The 20658-nt window shown below is 45.7% G+C and overlaps 1 protein-coding gene across 3 annotated transcripts in view; it reads left to right on the top strand.

Moving 5' to 3' along the window:
* Positions 1 to 1971: 1971 nt before the first annotated feature.
* DOT1L (DOT1 like histone lysine methyltransferase) overlaps positions 1972 to 20658 on the top strand; it is a 240690-nt gene continuing 222003 nt past the window's right edge. The window contains exon 1 of one of the 3 annotated variants that reach the window (XM_040323288.1): positions 1972 to 2419. In XM_040323288.1, coding sequence (XP_040179222.1) covers positions 2339 to 2419 — 81 coding nt within the window. In that variant the 5' untranslated portion in view covers positions 1972 to 2338. The remainder of the gene's footprint in view (positions 2420 to 20658) is intronic. The other 2 variants (XM_040323279.1, XM_040323296.1) reach the window with 2 other exon arrangements.

Raw genomic sequence — 20658 nt, 5'->3', positions numbered from 1 at the left:
AGATGATACCTACCTATTCTTCTGAAAAATTGCTTCCACACGCTTTTGATTGACCACCAAAATGTGAGTGGTTTTTTAACTTGTGGCTTTTTAAAATTTAAAATTAAAACTGTCTTAAAGGAACACTAAAGGTTCGTTTTTTATTAGATCAATTGATTGCTGTGAGCTAGATCATTTAAATATCACTTACCTTGTTTTTCCTTTTGACCTCCAAAATACAGTAATCCAGGTTTGAAAATGCCATTTCCTGTCTCTCCTCTTCTTGCTTTCCACCAGCATCTGAGCCGTTTTGCATGGTGGAAAGCAGAATGTGCTCACCCCCTCCCTATGACTACAGCCCTGCGTGAAGATGCTCTCTTATCCCTCACAGGCATGGAGGCTAAGCCTAATGGGAACTGTAGTTCCCATTAGGCCGTGATGTAGCAAGAATGAATGCGCACCGCAAACCAGGAAGTCAGTGCGAAAAACGATTCAGGAGTGACGGAGGTGAATAAAACGGCTCAATTTCAACAGGTATCAAACTAGTTATAATGCAAAACATTACTTTTTACTTTATCAGCTACTGTCAGACTTTAATTTAACTGGAAAATATTTTTGTCTTTACAACCCCTTTAAGTATTGCACCCAGAGGCGCCTCTCTCCTTGTTTCTCAGCTCCACTGCTGCCACCTACCGCACCAGGTGGGAAAACACCCCAACACGACAGAATGGGCCCACAGCACAGCCACGCTGAAACAGAGACCCTAATTAAATAATTGCAATTGGAATCAGAGTCACTTACACTCTGATTATCCCTTAATAAAATTTCAATAGCACCGGTTACCTTGGAAGTAACAAGGCGCTACACATCCATCTTGCTACACCCTGCACTCATCCACAATAAGGATACAGGGAGAAGGCAGCAAGCGGACATCTTGTTACACCCACCGGGGGTCATGCATTTCACACTTATTTTTAACAGTAAACTGAGCTTTTATAGTAAAATACTGGATTTAAAAATTCATCAGACGGTTTTGATGTTTTTCATTTTAAAATCAGCGGCGAGCCTGCTGATCTCACAGATTTGCTAATATGACAGAACACAGCTGCTTTGAAAAATCCACATCAGTACAGCCTTACGGATTGGAAAATACTGAATTTCACTATCTAAGCTGAGTTTACTATAAAAAAAAAAAAAAAAGTGAAATTCAAAACTCCAGTGGGTGTAACAAGATGTCTGCTTTCCGCCTTCTCACTGTATTCGTACTGTGGACGAGTGCAGGGTGTAGCAAGATGGCGGCGTTGGAATGTCACTTGTTCCAAAATCTAACAAAACACGGGCAGGTATGTGTACATGTGATCAGCTGTGATTGGGCACAGCGGTCACAGAGCGTCCCTCAGGGGTGGGGTTCTGGGAGGACATCCATGGACGCCCCCTTCCATAACTGTAGAGTCGCTCTGTAGTTGTCTTTTGGCTATAGCACAGGCAAGAAAAGGTTAATATCAAACCCATGCAACAAAGGTTCTGGCTCCCCCTATTTACCTACAGATTTAGCTCAATGTCCTGTTTGGAGATGGTCATTTATCATAACCTCCCCTCCATTTTCCATGCAGGCTGAGCATTAGCAGTCATGTGTGGTGCCACCTTGGGGTTTCCAACCCCTCTTTCAGCCATATAGGAACATGATTTCTCTGCTTCTCGTTAGACCCTCCTACCTTGCTTTGTGTACTGGAGCACAAAGGCACTATTACTATGATGTGTGCTCCTACCTCCATACATTTATTTGTTCTAGTTTGGACTTGATAACAACAAATGAGATGATTTTTCTGCTTCCAAGAGCGTGTTGCCCCGCCTGTGAATTGCACTTGGTACAGTCCACTCTGTCCTCCAGCCACATTGCTGGATAGGAGAACGTGTAGCAAAACATGTAGTACCTCGTCCTTCACGGACGCACCCATTTTCTACAGCAGATTCGTGCTCGCCTATACCGCCCTATAATAGCGCCGCCTGACCCTCGCCAGTTGCCCACAACCCTCACATTTAAGGCCAAGAGGCCATATGAGGACACCTCACGAAATTATTTATTTCATTCCTCCGGAAGGCGTGTGTCTCCTACGCCCCTCCTTACCGTTCCCCCTCCTCCCCGCACACGATGGTTTGACCCGGACCTCAGCTCATTGTTGCTTGGCGCCGGGTCCAAGATGGCGCAGTGAAACCTCCGAGTGTGAGGAGAAGGTGATAATACCCCGGGACCGGCGGGGGGGTTGGAGAGAAGAGAGCGGCCGAAGAATTCACCCTGGGATTGTATCGCTGTCATTCCGCTGGGCCGTCGTCTTTTGGATTAGTATGCTCTCCGGACATGGGCGAGAAGCTAGAACTAAGGCTCAAGTCGCCGGTGGGAGCCGAGCCTGCCATCTATCCTTGGCCGCTGCCTATCTACGTGAGTGCGAGGATTGGGTGCTGTGGGCTAGGCCGCAGGGAGGGAGCTGAGGGTGGGGGCTGGCTTTTTGTTTGCTGGGCGGAGGGCCTTGCCTTAGCCCTGTGTAGTAGACGATGAATAAAGCTTAGCAGGCACCGTGTGGCCATTTATTTCTGTATCCCAGGCTTTCTAGTGATTAAGTGTGGCGTGTGTGTTTTGTCCTGTGGCTGCACTGTGTTACCATGGAAATGTGTGTTCATGTAAGGTGTCTGCCATGGCAGCACGTAGCCTGTCATTTCTGTGTGTGCCAACTTGGCATTTAGGTTATGTAATTCCCCCTCAGGCTTATGGAAGGTGACTAAGCCATGCATTGAGCCCTGGAACACCCTTCCTGCCAGGTCTTGTAATATTTAATAAGCTTATATCAATGTAGGAGTCTGTGCAACCAGCCCCTCCCCCCCTCCTATGTATGGGATCTGGCCACTAGGAAAGCTCAGCGTGTTCATGTGTGTGTTTGTCATGTGTGTAGTCGGGACGCTCCCTATTGGTATGTGTGTTTACGCTCTCACTACCTGGGGGCGAGGGCACCTGCTCGCCTATGTGGCCCATCCATTTTTTTTTTTGGCTGTCATAGATCTACCAACTTGCCATTTCCAGGCCTCTGTTTTTTTGTATGTTTTTACACCTTTTTGAACAACAGTATTCAAATCTAATGTAATGTTTTCATGTTGGAAGCGTGCCGCCTTATATACTTTGCTAGCTGCTCAATCTATTTTTATCCTTTCCCGCTCCAGGCTTTTAAAGAGTTAATACAATCTTGATTTTCTATTGGCGAGGGTGGTAGGGGGTGAAAAATCACAAACCACACAGCGTTTACCCGCTCGATAGCAACTGTTGCTCCCTCCCTTTTTTTTTTCTTTTCCGTCCCACAGGCCTTGTGTGCGGAAATGTTTTAAAGGGCCAGAGAGAAACTGTCATAATGAAGTAAATACACTTAAGCGTGGTGTCTGTTGTAGTATCACAACAGGAAATTCTGACGTTTCTGCGTTATTAAACTTGGAGCGAGGGTAGGTAACCTCGGACGCTCCAGATGTGATGAAACTAAAATTCCCATCGTGCTTCTGCCTTTGGGAGTGATGGCTGTGGCTGTCAAAGTCTTGCAATGCCTTATGGGAATTGTAGCTCCACGGCAGCTGGAGCATTGAGGTTGCCTAACATTGATTTAGATCAGTTTATCAACTTTATTTATTTTTTCAGTTAAGAGAAGTGTGGGTTTGTCTCTCTCCCCCCCCCCCCCCCCATCATACTTGGGTGAATGCAGCATCAGTCTGATGCTGCCATTGTCCCCTGGCACACTGAGAACCGAGTGATCGCACACTGCCGATGGCTCAGTTGTGACAGCTCCCTGAGCAGAGAGCTGCAGTCAGTCAGCAGCTCTACTCTCTGCTCCTCCACGCTCACTGGAGCGCTGAGCTGTCGAGGGGCAGGGAGCGGCGGTCTTAGGCTCTCAGCGACTTGCTGAGATGACTGACAGTCCAGGCACCTGGTGGATCCCGGCCTCCATTGTCTGGATGACGTGGTGCCTGGACTGATTCCTGTGACCTTATTAGCAGAGAGCGGATTTTAGTCTGCTTTCTGCTGAAAATGGGTCACAGGAGTGCAAGTCGAATTGCACTCCTGTGATCCATCATAGAAGACCAGCCAAACAAGCTTAGGCTGGATTCTTTCTTTTAACCACTTCCATACCGCAGGCCATCGTATAACATCCTTGGCTTTCAGTGGGGGATATCTGAATGATGCCTGCAGCTACAGGCATCATTCCGAAATCATTATTTTCTGCCGGTGATTCTGTGCACCCCAAGAACCATCATAACGGCAGTCCCACTGCTTGATCATTCTTGCAGGCAACGGGAGGTGCCATCCCCCCCACCGCCATCCGGTGCCATCGGGGACCCAGAGAAAGAATCGGCGGCTGCCGCCAGATGACAACAAAAAAAAATTCCGGTGACCAGATGGTCAACAGTCATCTATATGACCGTCGGTGGCCTGGGCGCAACGTTATGAGATCCTTGAGATCTCATGCTTTCCAGCCTGGAGGAGAGACGCGTTTAATTTTTCTCAAAAAAAAATGCTGCATACAAATATGCAAAGTTGTGCCAGAAAAGCGCTCCAACTCTACGCCCAGGTGTGAATGCAGCCTTCATGCCTCTGGGAGTAATTTCTGTGGCTGTCAGTCTTGTAGTACCTCATGGGAGGTTTAGTGCTGATGTTACCCACCCCTGGTCTAAACTTTTTATACTTTAAAGCACAGGTGTCAAACACAAGGCCCGCGGGCTGAGTCCGGCCCTCCAGGCCATTTTATTTGGCCCTTGCACCTTTCCTGCAGCCCTCCTCTGGTCCTCCTCCAGACCCTTACTTTCTGCTTTCAAGCAATGCATCCAGCTTCTTCCCAGCAGCTGCATAAGGAAACGGGGTGTAAGGAAGAGTGGGGGACTCAACTTCTGAAGGTGGGGTGGCTCTTGACATCTAATATATGGGATGGGGATGCGCTGGACATCTAATCTTAGATACAACCGGCCCTTTTGAGGGCCTTTATAATGCTGATGCTAAAAATTAGTTTGATACCCCTGCTTTAAAGCATTTGATTTGTAGTTTTGGTCCACGTATAATAGGGCTTGTTTACATTTCAAAACATTGTTTGCTTTTCTTCAAAAATTGTACCCCATGTCACTTGGTGCTTCAAAGAATCTCCAATGCCTCCATAAAAGTCTGGCAATACTCGCTTACAGCTTCAGAAGCTTTTGAGGGGCTTTTATTCAGTGCTAGTTTTACTTTGTTTTGGAGATATTGTAGGTGTACCAGTGTGCATTGGGAAACAAACAAGGGAACCAGAAAGATATCCGTAATCCCTTCCAGTTAATGTGTTTATGTTCTAGAAGTGTCTGATGCAAATGTCTCACGGTGTGCAGCGTGGAGGAAGGTGAGCCAGGTCCGAAATGGAGTAGAGCAACTAGCAGACGGCACATGTGGTGTGCAACATGGGAACACTATAGCGGAAGGTTATCAAGGTCAGGAAATATGGGATTGAGTGGCAGGATCGGCAGAGCTGGGCAACAAGAGCAGGAGAGACTAGCATATGTCACGCATGGTGAGCAGCGTGGGAACAATATAGCAGGTGAGTCTGAGAGAGCGTGAGGAGGCTCAGCGGAGCTTGGGGGGGGGGGGGTACTATTGAGCTGGGGATATGCTGAATGGGGAGGTACTATTAAGCTGTGGTTCTTCTACTGGGCCCCTTTAAAAGCAAGTAGAAAATCAACAACGCACACAGGGCATTTGCCAAGCTTCAGAAAAGCATCAGAGGCATCCAAAACACATCATATATGCATATATGCATGTTGAAGCAGTAGGCGCTTTAAAATGTTAGTCGAAGCAAGTGTAAGGCCTCTTGCACACTGCAGCTTGAAAAAGCTCAGTACAGCTTATTTATTTTACTGAGCTAAAATACAGACCATTAACCACTTAAGACCCAGACCAAAATGCAGCTAAAGGACCCGGCCAGGCTTTGTGATTCGGCACTGCAACGCTTTAACAGACAATTGCGCGGTCGTGCGACGTGGCTCCCAAACAAAATTGGCGTCCTTTTTTTCCCCCACAAATGGAGCTTTCTTTTGGTGGTATTTGATCACCTCTGCGGTTTTTATTTTTTGCGCTATAAACAAAAATAGAGCGACAATTTAAAAAAAAATTCAATATTATTTACTTTTTGCTATAATAAATATTAGGGCTGTAACGAACGATTATTTTCGATTAGTTGGCCGATTTATTGTTTCGATTAATCGGATAATGGCCTTAAATTTTTTTGGGGACAATTTGTTGTTGGGCAGATTACAAAACACAAATTGCCACAAAAACACATTACATGCTTTTCTGCAGCTTCTCCATTAAAGTATATTGAACAAAAAAAAACAAAATGGCACCGTTTTGCGTTAAAAAGTCCTCGCCCTTTGCAAATACGCAGCAGCTAAAAAAAAAAATCATGGATGTGAACGTGTCGCATAGGAAAACATGTAAATGAACTGTAGTGTGTTTCTGCAAAAAGCACCAAAAAACAGGAGGTGTGACCCAGGCCTGAGATGTTTAGTAACATAATGTGGTTAAAAAAACAAAAAGTACAAAGAGCAAATCGCTACTGTAAGGGGTTCATTTTTTTTTACTGAGGGACAGTGAAAGTAATATTTACAGTAGCGATTTGCTTTTTTGTACTATAAAGGGCTATTTTTAGTTGTTTTAACAGCATTATGTTACTGGCCGATTAATCGATTATGAAAATTGTAATCGATTAATTTCATCGATTAGTTGCCGATTAATCGGTTAGTTGTTTCGGCCCTAATAAATATCCCCCAAAAACTTATATATTTTTTTCCCTCAGTTTAGGCCGATACGTATTCTTCTACCTATTTTTGGTAAAAAAAATGGCGGTTATCAGCGTTTTTTTTTTCGTGACTGCGACATTATGGCGGACAATTTTGACACATTTTTGGGACCATTGTCCTTTTCACAGCAAACAATGCATTTAAAATGCATTGTTTGTTGTGGAAATGACAGTTGCAGTTTGGGAGTTAACCACAGGGGGCGCTGATGGGGTTATGAAGGGGGGTGTGGCTGTAGGTGTGACGTCATGGATTATGTATCCCTATAAAAGGGTTCACCCGATTGATGACGCCGCCACAGTGAAGAACGGGGAAGCCGTGTTTTACACACGGCTCTCCCCGTTCTTCAGCTCCGGGGACCGATCGCGGGACTCCAGCGGCGTCCGCGGGTCCCGGAGCTTCGGACCGGGGCGCGCGCCCACGACTGGACAATAGCACGTACCTGTACCTGCATGTGCCATTCTGCCGATGTATGTGTGCAGGAGGCGGTCTTTAAGTGGTTAATTGTAATGTGCCTATGCACACAGGCATGTAAACAAGCGTTGTGTATTCGGTAAAGAAAAAAAAAATAGAAAATCTGCATTTTTGGTCAGTAATTTGCGCCTAATGCGCACAAATCTAGTAACTTATTGTGAACGTGAAAATAAGGTTGCGGTAACGCATATGTGCAAAAATACATATAAAAACATAAAAAAAAAGGCTAAAAGAAATTGATGCTCAAACAGGAGTATCATTTGCAAGAGGCCCAAATGAGCCCTAAAAGTATAGAACTGGCTTAACTATAAAAAGTTAAGCTTGCAGCTACATATGCTGGATTCTTAAATTCTGCTTTCCTTGCCTAGGTGAGAAAGGGAGTGGGTACCTGTCAGGGGAAAAAAAACAGTAATTCTAAATGTAGCACTTCCACAACATTAAAGCGGTAGTAAACCGCATGGGATAATGGCGTGTTGCATAGAGCAGTGTTTCTCAACTCCAGTCCTCAAGGCGCCCCAACAGGATTGTCCTGGGATGAAACGGCTGTGGTAATTACTAAGGCAGTGAAACTGATCAAATCACCTGTGCACAATAATGAACAGCCTGATAACATGACCTGGCTCCTTGAGGCTGGGTTCACACTACTACACTACTTTCATCCTACTTTGCTCTCCTACATTGGTCCTACATTTATCCTACATTGGTCCTACATCCATCCTACTTTCATGAACAGGATACTACTTTGGTCCGACTTCAATGATATTCAATGGGCCTGAAGTAGGATCAATGTAGGACCAAAAGTAGTACAGGGAGCATTTTCAAAGTCGGACCGACTTTTGTAGGACGCTACAAGACGCTCTCATAGGGAAACATTGAACACAGAGCAAAGTAGGATGAAAGTAGTGTAGTAGTGTGAACCCAGCCTGAGGACTGGAGTTGATAAAACACTGGCATAGAGGTTGACCGATATGTTTTTTTTTTCATGCCAATATTTAGAAATCGGGGCGGCCGAAGCCCGAAATATGATGCTGATTTTTATTTTTGTGGCACTGGCAGGTTTCACACTGAGCTGATTTGTCAGTTTCACAGTTACACTATATGTAACTGAATGCAGAGCGAGACCAGCTGTCAAAATTCAGCGGTGATGTCGGGGGTGGGCGGGGCCCTACAGGTATCAAATTCCTTCAAGGTTTGTGGGCTTCAACTGTTTGGCCGAGCCACAAAGATGTCGCACACATGCGCGTGGGGAACACAGCTGCGGCACGGCTTTCAATTGATGCAGTGTGCATGCACCGGTGACATCACTGGCTGCTACTATAGCTACTTTAGCGATAAAAAGTGCCTGAAAAAACGCCTCCAGTGTGAAAGGGGTCTAAGAGGCAAAGGTCGAATTTGGATAGAATTTTCTTTTAAAAAACGTATCTAGGAATTTTCGTTCGTATTTCGCACCATTAGTGGGCGGCAGGAACAGCCGATTTTTCGTGCGGCCATCGAATTTGAGTAATCGGACATGTTGGAATTTTTTTTAAAAACAAACTTTTTTTTTTTTTGTATTTATTTTCGAGATAGCAAATCACAAGACCATCGACCGCACAGGGTCGTAAAGTGACTATTGTTCAGTGATCGTGTTGAGCAAAGACGCACACAAAAAGAAACAAATGGCAAAAAACATAAAAAAAGAGATAACGAGCAATGTTAACAATCGTTCAGTCGAAAAAGTTCAGCATTCCTAGGTATGGTGTAAAACATAGTGAGCCCAAAAGGAGGGGCGACAGTGCAATGTTGAGAAATTAATGGAGGTAAGGGGGGGGGGGGGCGCAAAAAGTCCAACCCAGGAACAACCCCCGCCCTAAAATAGGCCGGAGGTGGGCCGCCATCAAAAGTGTGTAGGGAGTATGGTCCCGTGGTCTGCAATGGGGGGGCAATGGCATCCATCTAGCCGCCCCCCACCCCTCCGCACACCAGGGATACCAAAAAGCAATGACACATGCCCAGGCGGGACTGCCAGCACCCCTAGGAAATTTGGGGTCTGTGCCGCTGGTCCTACGTGAGTTAACAGCCCTCAGCAGTCCGGCAGAAGTTTCTCAGTTACCAACCATATGTAAACAAAAGGAAAAAAACTGCTAACTTATAGAGAATACCGGGTAAGGAATGGGTAGTAGGGGAGAGAGGGGGGAGAAAGATGGGGGGGGGGGAGTAGGGGTACAAGAGCCAGGTTACCTGTAAATTGGGGGAAAAAAGCATCTTCCACGTCCGCACCGAGCACACCACACCAAGACTCTAGTATCTGTTATTGAAATTTAGTCTCTACAGTCTACCAGCAGGTTGTGTCGTTGCCCCCCAGGCTCCAGCCAACCTGAGAGCCTTAAGTGTGGGATCTGCTAGTTCTAATAAAGCAATATCTAAACTAGAGGGTACATGGGCAGGGTTTGAAACCTATTCAGACCATGGCGCCCAGATATTATGAAAGAGGTCCCCAGATCCTTTACAGGTAGCCACCCAGTCCTCGGCTTCCCGAAGCGCACTCACTCCATTGATCCACTCCTCTCTGGCCAGTATCTAGAAGTTCGTCTCCTGAGTTTTGGAGTCTATAGAGGACGAGTGGGTGAGGTAATATAAGTGGGATAAATGCTGTTCCCTAAGAGGTAACTCTAGATCCGTCTCCCAACGCCTGATGTAGGCGGGTGTGGTCTGGGGGGCAGCTGAGCCCAGGAGTTGATATAGTTCTGAGATCAGGTAAGGTGCCGTTTCGTCAGCAATTAAAAGAGGCTCAAGAGGGGTGAGGGAGGAGGGATCCCTAATTGAATGGCCATGAACCTGAAAGAAGTACTGCAATTGTCTGTACTTTCAAAAGTTAATTCGTGGGTCCCGTCGTCCTGTGGGTAAAGCTTCATAACTCGGGAGCCTGCCATCTTTCATAAGTTTGCCACGGCTGGCGTTTCCATCGTCTAACCAGGGCCCGAAAAAGCCCATTCGTTTGCCTGGGGGGAACCACAGGAAACCACCCAGTGGAGCCAATGAGGACATAAGAGGGCTAGCTTTAGCAGTGGGTTGATCCGATCCCATACCGACAGCACCTGAGCCGTCAGGGGGGAGGTCGTCTCAGATAACCTATGTTCCTGGGGCAACCATGGTGCGTAGGACAAATTCCAACCCGCCAGACATTTCTCTATTGAAACCCAGAGTTTCGAGTGAGTATGGAATCGCCAGTTGAGTATCCTCTGAAGGGCAATGGCTCGCTAGTATTGTTTAATCTCGGGGACTCCCAGGCCGCCACTCCGTTTCGGACATCGTAATACTCACAGAGCTATCCTGGGTTTATGTGCGTTTCAGATAGTCAGACAGCAAGCTGGTCAAAAAAGTCTGGGTAACATCTGTAAGTAAAAAAGAATGTGGGACATTCCTCTTTATAATGTTCACTCGACCTGTTCACTCGACCTTGCCACGTAAAGGCCGTCTGCGTCCATTGTGAGAGGTCTTTTCTAACCGCCGCAAGCAACGGGGGGTAATTAGCGGCGTATAGGGTGTCAAAGTGATCCGTAAGTTGTACTCCCCAAGTATTGCACGGACGATGTAGCCCAGACTAAGGGGAAGGCCCCTTTAAGGGTCGTAGGCAGATGGGGAGAATTTCAGACTGCCGGAATTTCAGTCTTGAAATTGGAAAGGGACCCAAAGCGCTTCAGTTCGTTCCTTCATTAGGTTGGCTAAGGAGAGCAGGGGGTCCGAGAGGTGAAACAATATATGCCGAGAGTTTATGCTCTGTATTACCAACCTGAAGGCCCCTAATGTCGGGACTGGCTCGCACTGTGCGGAGAAAAGGTTCCAGCACCAGGGAGAACAAGCTGGGTGAAAGAGGACACCCCTGCCTCGTGCCGTTTCTGATGGGGGAATATTCGAAAGTGTCCCATTCACTCTGACCTGGGCGCAGGGTGTGGAATACAAAACCAAAATAGTGTATGAGGTGTACTGCTCTGAGAGAATTGTCCCTAGCTTCCCTACCTGCAAAGAAGCCGTCTGGTCTGGTGGACAATGTCAGGGATAAGGTGTTTAAGCCTATTTGCCAATATTTTCGCTAAAATTTTTATATCCAAATTAAGGAGAGAGATGGGGCCATAGCTTTGGGGGACGGTAGGGTCCTTGCCTTCCTTTTGGTAGCACAGTAATGTGGGCCAAAAGGGCCTCAGGGGGAATCCACCCCCTGTTAAGGCGTTAAAGTAGTTTCACATGGGGGTCGCTAGGTGAGGGAGGAAGGTTTTGTAATATGCCTTAGTGAACCCATCAGGGCCAGGACTCATCCCATTTGGTAAGGACTCCACCGTGCCCCCGAGCTCAGTCGTGGTGATTGGGAGCTCCAGGGCCGAGGCCTGGTCATCTGTTGGGAGACCGGCTGCCGTCAAGTAGTCTTGGATTGCGCGCTGTCTGGCCTCTCGCAAGGTGGAAGGGAGTTCAGAGTCCAAATTGTCAAGTATGGTGTAGTAATCTCGGAACTCTGCGGCGATTTTTGGAGGACTGTACGATCGGGAAGCCAGAGGCGGCATGCAACTTGTGTATAAATGTTTTTGCATGCTGCCTCCGGACAGTACGAGCCAGCATCTGCCCGCATTTGTTCCCGTGCTCATAATATTTGAGCCATAAAGCAAAATTGTTTGCGAGTTTGACGGTCGAGCAGATGCAGGAACAACTCCCGCAGCTCTGTCAAGTCTTTCAGCGCCTCCGGACTCCCACTGGCTTTTTGTTGAAGTTCTGCCTTTTGAAGTGCAGTATGCACCCTCCCAAAGTCCGCCCTGCGTTCCTTCTTGAGTCTGGACCCTTGAGAGATCAGTGCCCCCCTAACCGCGGCCCTATGGGCCTCCCAGACCACCCCCTCGTCTAGCTCGCCGACAGGATTTTCTCTAAAGTAGTGGGTTGGTGTGTCAGCAACCTCTTTCAACACAACCATGTCATCTAGTAAGTTGTCGTTAAGTCGCCACGTCCAGGCCTTCTGCAGGCTCGGAGGCAGGGCAAGGGCCACTGTCACTGGGGCTTGGTCCAAAATAGAGATGGTACCCTTGACACATGTTGGAGGAGTTCCAGAGCATTGTGGTCCACATAGACATGATCAATGCATGTTTATATGTTGTGTACTTTAGAATAATAGGTGAAGTCACGGTCCGAGGGGTGAAGTGTCCTCCAGCTGTCAACCAGGAGGTGGGATTGGATGGTCTTGCAGAAGTGCTTAAGGAATGCATAGGAATGTGAAGGTCTCGCGTGGGACGTGTCTAGTAAGGGGTCGGGGCTTACATTGCCGTTGCCCCCCAAAATCAAGAAGCCTTCTCCAAAGTCCGCCAGGCGGTCCAAGGTGTCAACAAGGGCTGCAACTAACGATTATTTTCATTATCGATTAGTTGACCGATTGTTTCGATTAATCGGATAATAGCCTTAAAAAAAAAAAAAAATGCATTTTTAATTTTTTTGGCCCAATTTGTTGGTGGGCAGATTAAATAACACAAATTGCCACAAAAACGCATTACATACTTGTCTGCAGCTTCTCCATTGAAGTATATTGAACCAAAAAAAATAAAATCGCAGTTTTCCAAATATGCAGCAGCTGAAAAAAAAATCATGGATGTGAACGTGTCCCATAGGAAAAACATGTAAATGAACTGTAGTGTGTTTCTGCAAAAAAAGCACCAAAAATAGAGGTGTGAACCCAGGCCTGAGATGTTTAGTAACATAATGGGGTTAAAAAAACAAAAAAGTAGTACAAAAAGAGCAAATAATTGCTACTGTAAGGGGTTCATTTTTTTAATGTGGGGCAGTGAAAGTAATATTTACAGTAGCGATTTCCTTTTTTTGTACTATAAAGGGCTATTTTTTTTTTTTTTTTAACCCCATTATGTTACTGGCCGATTAATCGATTATGAAAATTGTAATCGATTATGAAATTAATCGATTAGTTGTCGATTAATCCATTAGTTGTTTCGGCCCGATCAACAAATGTAAGCTGGTCAGCGTTGGGAGCATAAATGGACGCAAACGTGTATGTCTGACTAGCAATACTACCCTTCAAGAAAACGTATCTACCCAGAGGGTCTACCCTATGGTCGGGAGGTTGAAAGGGGCTTGACTTATGAATAGTGATGGCCGTCCCCCTAGACTTAGATGCTGGGGAAGTACTAATGAACCATTGATTAAAAAGATGAGTGGGCAGTTTAGGAAGGGACTTTGGCATGAAGGGCGTCTCTTGGAGAAAGACCACCTGAGTTTTCAGCCGTTTTAGCTCCCCCACAACTTGTTACATTTGTGAGGAGAGCAGAGATCCCTGACATAAGTGCTCACCTGCAATGTAGCCATGGGATGGTATGAGGATAGTCAAGGCTGATGAACCGGTGGTGCGCTCGGTGCAGACTACGAGATGGCAAGGCAAACCTGGAATGGGGGGGGGGGCGGGCAAGATGAGAAGAGGGAAGAGAGGGGGGGGGAGACAAAACAAGCATGAGACAAACCAGAAAAATTATAACCAGTAGAACATGGTGGCTGAAACCATCAGAGCTTGTGAAACAACTAAGGGCCAAGTCCAGGGCCCCGTCCCCCAAAAGGGGAGGGGCCCAAGAGAATGGCTCGAGATCCCAATGGGGATCAATACCCAGAACACGATGGCCTACAGGGGGGGTCCGTGAACCAACATGGGGAGAAGGCGAGATGGTCTCCGTCCACCGCATCGAACTTGGTGCAGTGGGAGAGGGAGAGAAGCGGGGGAGGGGCAGAGGGCAAAGGGTCATCCTGGCCTTAAAAAAGCATTCAAGCTATCATTAGAAGGAAGTCCCAACTGTAGCACTCAGAAATACATAGATCACAAGAGCAGCTTGCCGCCAGGGAAGAGGAAGACCATCAGTCTCTTGAGGTGGCCGGGCCCACTGACGAATCGGAGGGCGGCGTGGCGTGGCGTGGCGTGGTGTGTGGCGGGTTGCTGTGGCACGGGCAGTCTAGTGGCTCCAAAGTCCAAGGAGTCCCTCCAGTCAGGAAAGTCCACCGGCTCCAAGTCCAAAGAGGTCAAGAGATGCCAGAGGTCATCCTTGGTGCGAAGAGACATCGATCTGCCGTCCTTGGAGGCAAAAGGGGAAACCCCACCTGTATGACAGGCCTGCATCCTGAATGGCTGCCAGGAGGGGGTGTGAAGTGCCCTGTGCTGCATGAGGGTGCGTCTGAAAATGTCCTGGTAAAAGGCCAAGTGAGCACCATCAAAGTCAAAATGGGATTTGCCCCTCATTTTCTGCATGATGCGGTCCTTGAGCATATACTTATGCAGTTTGCAAATGATGTCTCTTGGATTGTTCACGTCCTCAGAGGGAGGCTTCAAGGCCCTGTGTGCACGGTCAATTTCAGTGGTGGCAGTGGCCGGCAGCCCCAGTATTTCTTTAAAGATGCCTTCCAGGGTGGGGATAATGTCCTTTAGAGCCAGTGGCTTCAGGGAGGCCTTAAATCGTGATGCTGGCCCTGCGGCTTCGGTTCTGAGTCATCTAACTGGCAAAGCAGAGCCTCAATCTGGTGGCCCTGTGTGGCACAGATATCTTGCAGCGTGGAGATGACAGGGAGAGCCTCCTCAAACTTCTGTTCCAAGCCTACCCCCCAGGTGTGTTGTGTTGGTTTGGAGTTGAGCAATGTCCTCTTTTAAGGGCCCTTTCCACCCTGTCGGCAAATCGCTCAAGATTCGCTTTAGTAGGCAGGGACATAATATGGCCCCGGATGTCGGCGTCAGGTCGGGGGGACGGTATGGGAGAGCTGCACTTCTGTTGTGACCGTGTGGCAGTGTTCTGCGCGGCCTTGGGCGTCTTCTGGGCCTTTGCGAGGCCTCACAGCCTCTCCCGTTCTGTCCAGGGAAGAAGGAATCGAGCTGGGCCTGCCATGTCCGGTCATTCTGCGGAGGCTGGAAGGATACCTTGTTCCTCAAGGACATGACAAGCGGCGGATGGGGTAGGATTCTCTCTCGATGCGCTGATTAATTGCGGCAGTGAGACTGAGCTGAGGAGACACACGTCTTCACTCCTCCATAGTCTGGACACGCCCCCACAAACAATTTTCTAATCAATGATGGGAGAATCCTGCTAGAAATGTAATCGAGAAAAAAATGCACATGTGCAAGAAAAGAAAATTCCCGGAAAGAAAAGATTCCCAGCCACAAAATCTTTTCCGTAGCATCATGAGGTGTAATTGAAGGCTTGGTTGGTCGAAATCAATGGTGGCACCACGTACACATTTTCAGATTATTTTTTTTTTCAAAAAAAAATAAAAATTCTTCTGAAATTCTATGTATGGCCAGCAATAGTGAGTCTAAAAGACCCCCAAATCCCTCTTTTGCACTTAAAAGTATTCTGATCTCCAAAATTGGCGCTTCTGAATCTGCGCAATTGGCAACTGAGTCACGACCTCACTTCCAGGATTTTAAATCGGAGACCCGATCAGAGCTGAATTCCGGCTTCGTTCAGGTCTCAGCTTAGCTGGTGGACGCGCCTGCTGGTGGCATGGGACGGGAGGCCCAGGAAGAGCGGCTGAAAGTGTTGGGGGACACGCACGCGCGTCTCATCCCATTCCTTTAGGACAGGGATCCTCAAACTATGGCCCTCCAGCTGTTGTAGAACTACACATCCCATGAGGCATTATAACACACTGACATTAACAGACATGACTAGGCATGATGGGAATTGTAGTTCCTGAACAACTGGAGGGCCATAGTTTGAAGACCCATGCTTTAGGATAACGGCTTTAAGCCACATCCGTTGTTATCGCTAAAGAGCCAACCACCTGCTCTAAACGGTACCGGGGTGCAGGCATCATCCGGTACAACCCTTTCAAGCCATGAATGCAAATTGGTGCACGGTCGGCGTGAAGGGGTTAAGATGTTACGGTTTCTGACATGCTATAGCAAGACCATCTAAACTAGGGGTTTTGATGGATAGAAAATGTGTTAATGGCTATTTGGATCCCTCCCACTGAGAGTTGTCTAAGTATTTTGTTTGATGAATTGTATGTTGTAAACTGATTTGGTATCCAGAAAGTTTTTAATGCTTATTGAAGCATAGTTTTTCAACATATAGCATTAAACAAAAAATAGTGTTCACCTCAATCCCAAAACAAAAATCGTATATTCTATCAGAAAAGAGGAGGAGATGTCAGTGCTAAACAACTTTAAAACGTTTCACCCAAAAGTGAAAGCTCTGCTTTTTGGCCTCCTCCCCCGCCCCCCTCTTTCCTGTGCCCCCCCTCCTTCCCCTACCCCCGGGCCATTCAGAAAGCACAGCATGTTGGGGGGAGGAGCTGCTAGTTATGGTAGCTGCTTTGTGAGGTGAATATGCTGCAGTAGCTAGACTAAAGGAAGCTGGACAGCGGAATTGCAGATTGAAGCCTGGGGTAAAACCCTGATTACCTTGCCGTACATTGCTGTGCAGTACCTGCAACGAACTCGTGGACGCCTGATGCCGGGGAGAACCCGAAGCTGAGCCGGTTGAGATCTGGCTCCCCGTTCCTGTCTGGATACCCTCGGATCTGATCGTGTGGCTGTGTATGCCAGGAAGGCTGCGCTATGGAACGGGGAGAGATCCATGGCGGGTCTGCGGGCTCCCGTTCACAGGCTTACCGTGATCTGACGGCCCGGGATCCCCCTGCGGTGGCTTCGCTGTGGAGGACAGAGCGGAGGTTTGCCGGTGGGAGGAGAGTTCACCAAAGTTGTCTGGGGGGGTTGGTGAGTCGATGCTCCTGAACCATGCCGGCGGATTGCACCAGCCTAAAATCTAAAACTATAGTTTGCCATTGATTGAGCGAACAAACATGCATGGCATATGCACAATTTTACATCGCACCTCATCTATTTTTGCACCCACTCAGACATTCTTTGTACACGGTACAGGCTAGCATGGCTGAGATGGCAAGCTAACTGAAAGCAGGGGCAAATCATAAAGTGCCATAGACGAATAATCCTAAGTTTTAAGACTAAGGCTTTAATGAACAGTATTTTAAAGCGGCAATTAAGATGGTAATAAGGATTCTGGATACCCAGGATATTGAAGACCGACAAATAACAGACACCCCTTGTTTTGTTCGTTTTTTTTCCCCCTTTACCTCTTTTTGGACTGAAATTTGCTGAGAAAGCCAGGGGAAAAGTAAGGAAACTTATCTTTTCCACTTAAAAAATGATATCTAAGAAAGGAAATAAAAGCCTGCATTCTCAAAGAATAGGGGATAGAAAAAAGGGGACAGAAGGACAAGAAAAGAAGGCAAGAACAAAAACACTACAGGGGCTCAAGCAACCCAAATAACAACCTAAACAATAGACATTAAGGATTCCCTTTCAACAAATACAATAATATATCTCAAGGACTTATCTAAATACACATTGGACATGAGAAGAGCACTAAAGTACCCTCCTGGAACAACTTATAAAGAACTACAAAAAAGAACCCACAATATAGATGGAAATTTTCACTTAATTTCAGTTATGGGTTTAACAGGAAGGATTAAAAGCGACTTTCAGGGACTTGGAGTATCTACAGGATATACTGAAATTTGGGGGACTCTCCGGCCCCCGAAAATTATTAGACTGGCCCAAGATGTACATGGGAACATTTTGAAAGAGCATAGAGGGATCTGGACATTGGGGGGGGGGGGCAATTGAACAGACAGGCAGGTAAATTAATAAATCGTACACATTAATGGAGCACATAAATCAACACATACAAGTAACAACTATGGTAATATTTATATATGCAAATGTATATTCTTCTTTTTTCCACTAAAAGGGTAAATGGAATGGAACTAATGATTCCCTATATCTCACTAGCAATGATACATATAAGATAGAACATTTTTTTTTTTTTTTTATGTTTTCTCTTCTCTCCCCCCTCCCCCTCCTGGTTCTACTGCCCTTGCTATAAGCCTTCATTGTATGGGATAATAGGGAGGGTAAAGAACTATGGAGAGACTATTAAATGTCCATTTAGGGGCTAAAGAGGTTTTTTTTAAATGAAAGTAAGGATTATAAATATATAAAAATGGTTGTTGTCACAATCAATACCTTTTTCCCTCACAAATCTTAAAAAGAAGCTGAGAATTCAGCATAAATGACCTCGTAGAGTAGCAGGTCCGGAAAAGCAGCCCCGGGTTACCCCCAGATAGGGACCTTACGAAGAGTAAGAAAAACTTAGTGAAGTCATATAGTAGTGAGAAAGTTAGAGGGTTGAGTGAGTCAGGTGTTGCGTGTGGTAGTGAGTGTGTTTAAGGGGGGTCTTTTTTTTTCCCGCCCCCCCTCTTTTTTTCCGTTTCTCATCTCCGACATACTAGCTTGGATTGCCCCCCCCCCCCTTATGTTTCACCTATGGGAGGGGTAACATTTTGTTCTTTCAATGCAAGAGGCCTAAACTCACCCTATAAGATCTCAAATCCTAAATTCATTTCACAAACCAAAAATTTTAATTATTCTGTTTCAAGAAACACATTTTCGTTCAGATCACATTCCTAAAATAAATAGAAATAATGTTACTTGGATTCACGATACATTTTGCTATTCTAAAACAAGAGGAGTTTCTATTGCTTTCCACAAGGATATACCTCACCAAATTGGTACAAAGTTGGAAAGGCAAAGATGGCAGATCCTTGATTATAAGGGTCATGCTATTTGGAAAAATTTTCACAATTATAAACTTATATTTACTAAATCATGAACAAAATAAGTGTGGAATAAAATCTTTTGTGGAAGCAATCGAAAAGGTAGAAGGAACAGTAATTATGGGCGGAGATTTCATTTTTATAATGGACTCCAAAAATAGATACATTTAGCACTCTCTCCCATAGGAAAAATAGTCAACTAAAAGAATTTAAATATCTATTGGGAAGACATCAAATGATAGACATATGGAGGGCTCAACATCAGACGGAAAAAAATAATACATATTATTCAAATATACACAATTCTTAGCGTAGTATTAATTACGTTATTAGTCAATCCTGTCTGATGATGACCCCCCTCAACAGATATTGGCAATTTTTCCTGGTCAGACCATGCTCCGATATACTTGGAACTCAGGATAGTGGAATATAAAAACTAACAGGGACGTGGAGATTGAACGATAATTTTAATAAAAAGCAAAGAGTGTGAAAACGACATACGACAGGTTGTGAAAGAATTCCTGGTAATTCACGAAAACGATGATACCTCAATTCCCATGCAATGGGAAACACCTAAATGTGTTCTGCGGGGAATTTTTATCAAGCACGGATCTAGGCTGAAAAAGGGAAAAAAAATCAGAAGCAGTCTCAATGACGGAAATTATAAAACTAGAAAGTATGCATACCAGAAAAAAGAAAAAATACCGCGCTCCCTAATGGTGACTAAACACAATAAAAAATGCAGATGATAAATAATATTGAAAATGCATCTGGCCTATCGGCAAGTACAATAATAGAAATATGAAGCCGCAGTGGGAAAATGTCCTACAACACAAATAATTAGACAAAGGAAATACGAAAATCTGCGCTATATATCAACATGTGAGAAAGAAACTGTGAAGAGTATCTTGAAAAAAAAAAAATATATATATATGTAAAAATATGAATACCACATTAAATGCATAAGTGGGAATATAAACCATATAATATATAACAAAGAGTCTAATTGCTGAAAATAGAAATGGCAGCAAGAAGTCTTAATCAGTGTCGGACAAAAATTGAGTCCATAATGGTGGAAACGTGAAAAGAAGCCTGTGATGACATCAATATCAAACGTGCACCTACACCAGATGTACAAGCCTGCTTACCAGAACACAGGCTATGCAAGCCTGGAAGTCAACCACACTCGACTGGTATTGGTCGTACCAGATGAACACTGGTAATCCGGACGTATGCAAACTGGTCACATTGATCTCCGTGGATGAAAGTAATCCGGGCGAGTAGAAACTATCACCTCAATCACGACAGATGTCTCATACAGTACCAGGGGGAGGAAATACTCACATAGCAGCATAATATTGTATGCACAGAGTTTAATGTAAAAAGGAGTCCGATATACTTACAAAAGCATCTGAATAAAAAACGTTAAAAACAAAGAGCTGGCCGGCAAGCGGACAACCGTCCGATGGGCGATGACATAATGCCACAGAGCCACAAAATGGAGTACAAAATAGCATTAAAAGAAAAACGAATGCAGCTACAATACTTGCTTGATGAAGATTCCCTTCGGATGAGGGATAAGATTAAAACACAATGGTATCAACAAGGTAATAAAACAGGGAAATTGTTAGCCAGAACCTTTAAAACCAACAACCTATGACCTCCATTGTTAAAATATTAAACAAATGGGCAACTGGCCTATGACCCAACGAAAATATC

This window comes from Rana temporaria, chromosome 1 (assembly GCF_905171775.1).
Source record: "Rana temporaria chromosome 1, aRanTem1.1, whole genome shotgun sequence".
In the NCBI taxonomy this organism is placed as follows: domain Eukaryota; kingdom Metazoa; phylum Chordata; class Amphibia; order Anura; family Ranidae; genus Rana; species Rana temporaria.
This window is presented reverse-complemented; position numbering and strand designations above follow the sequence as displayed.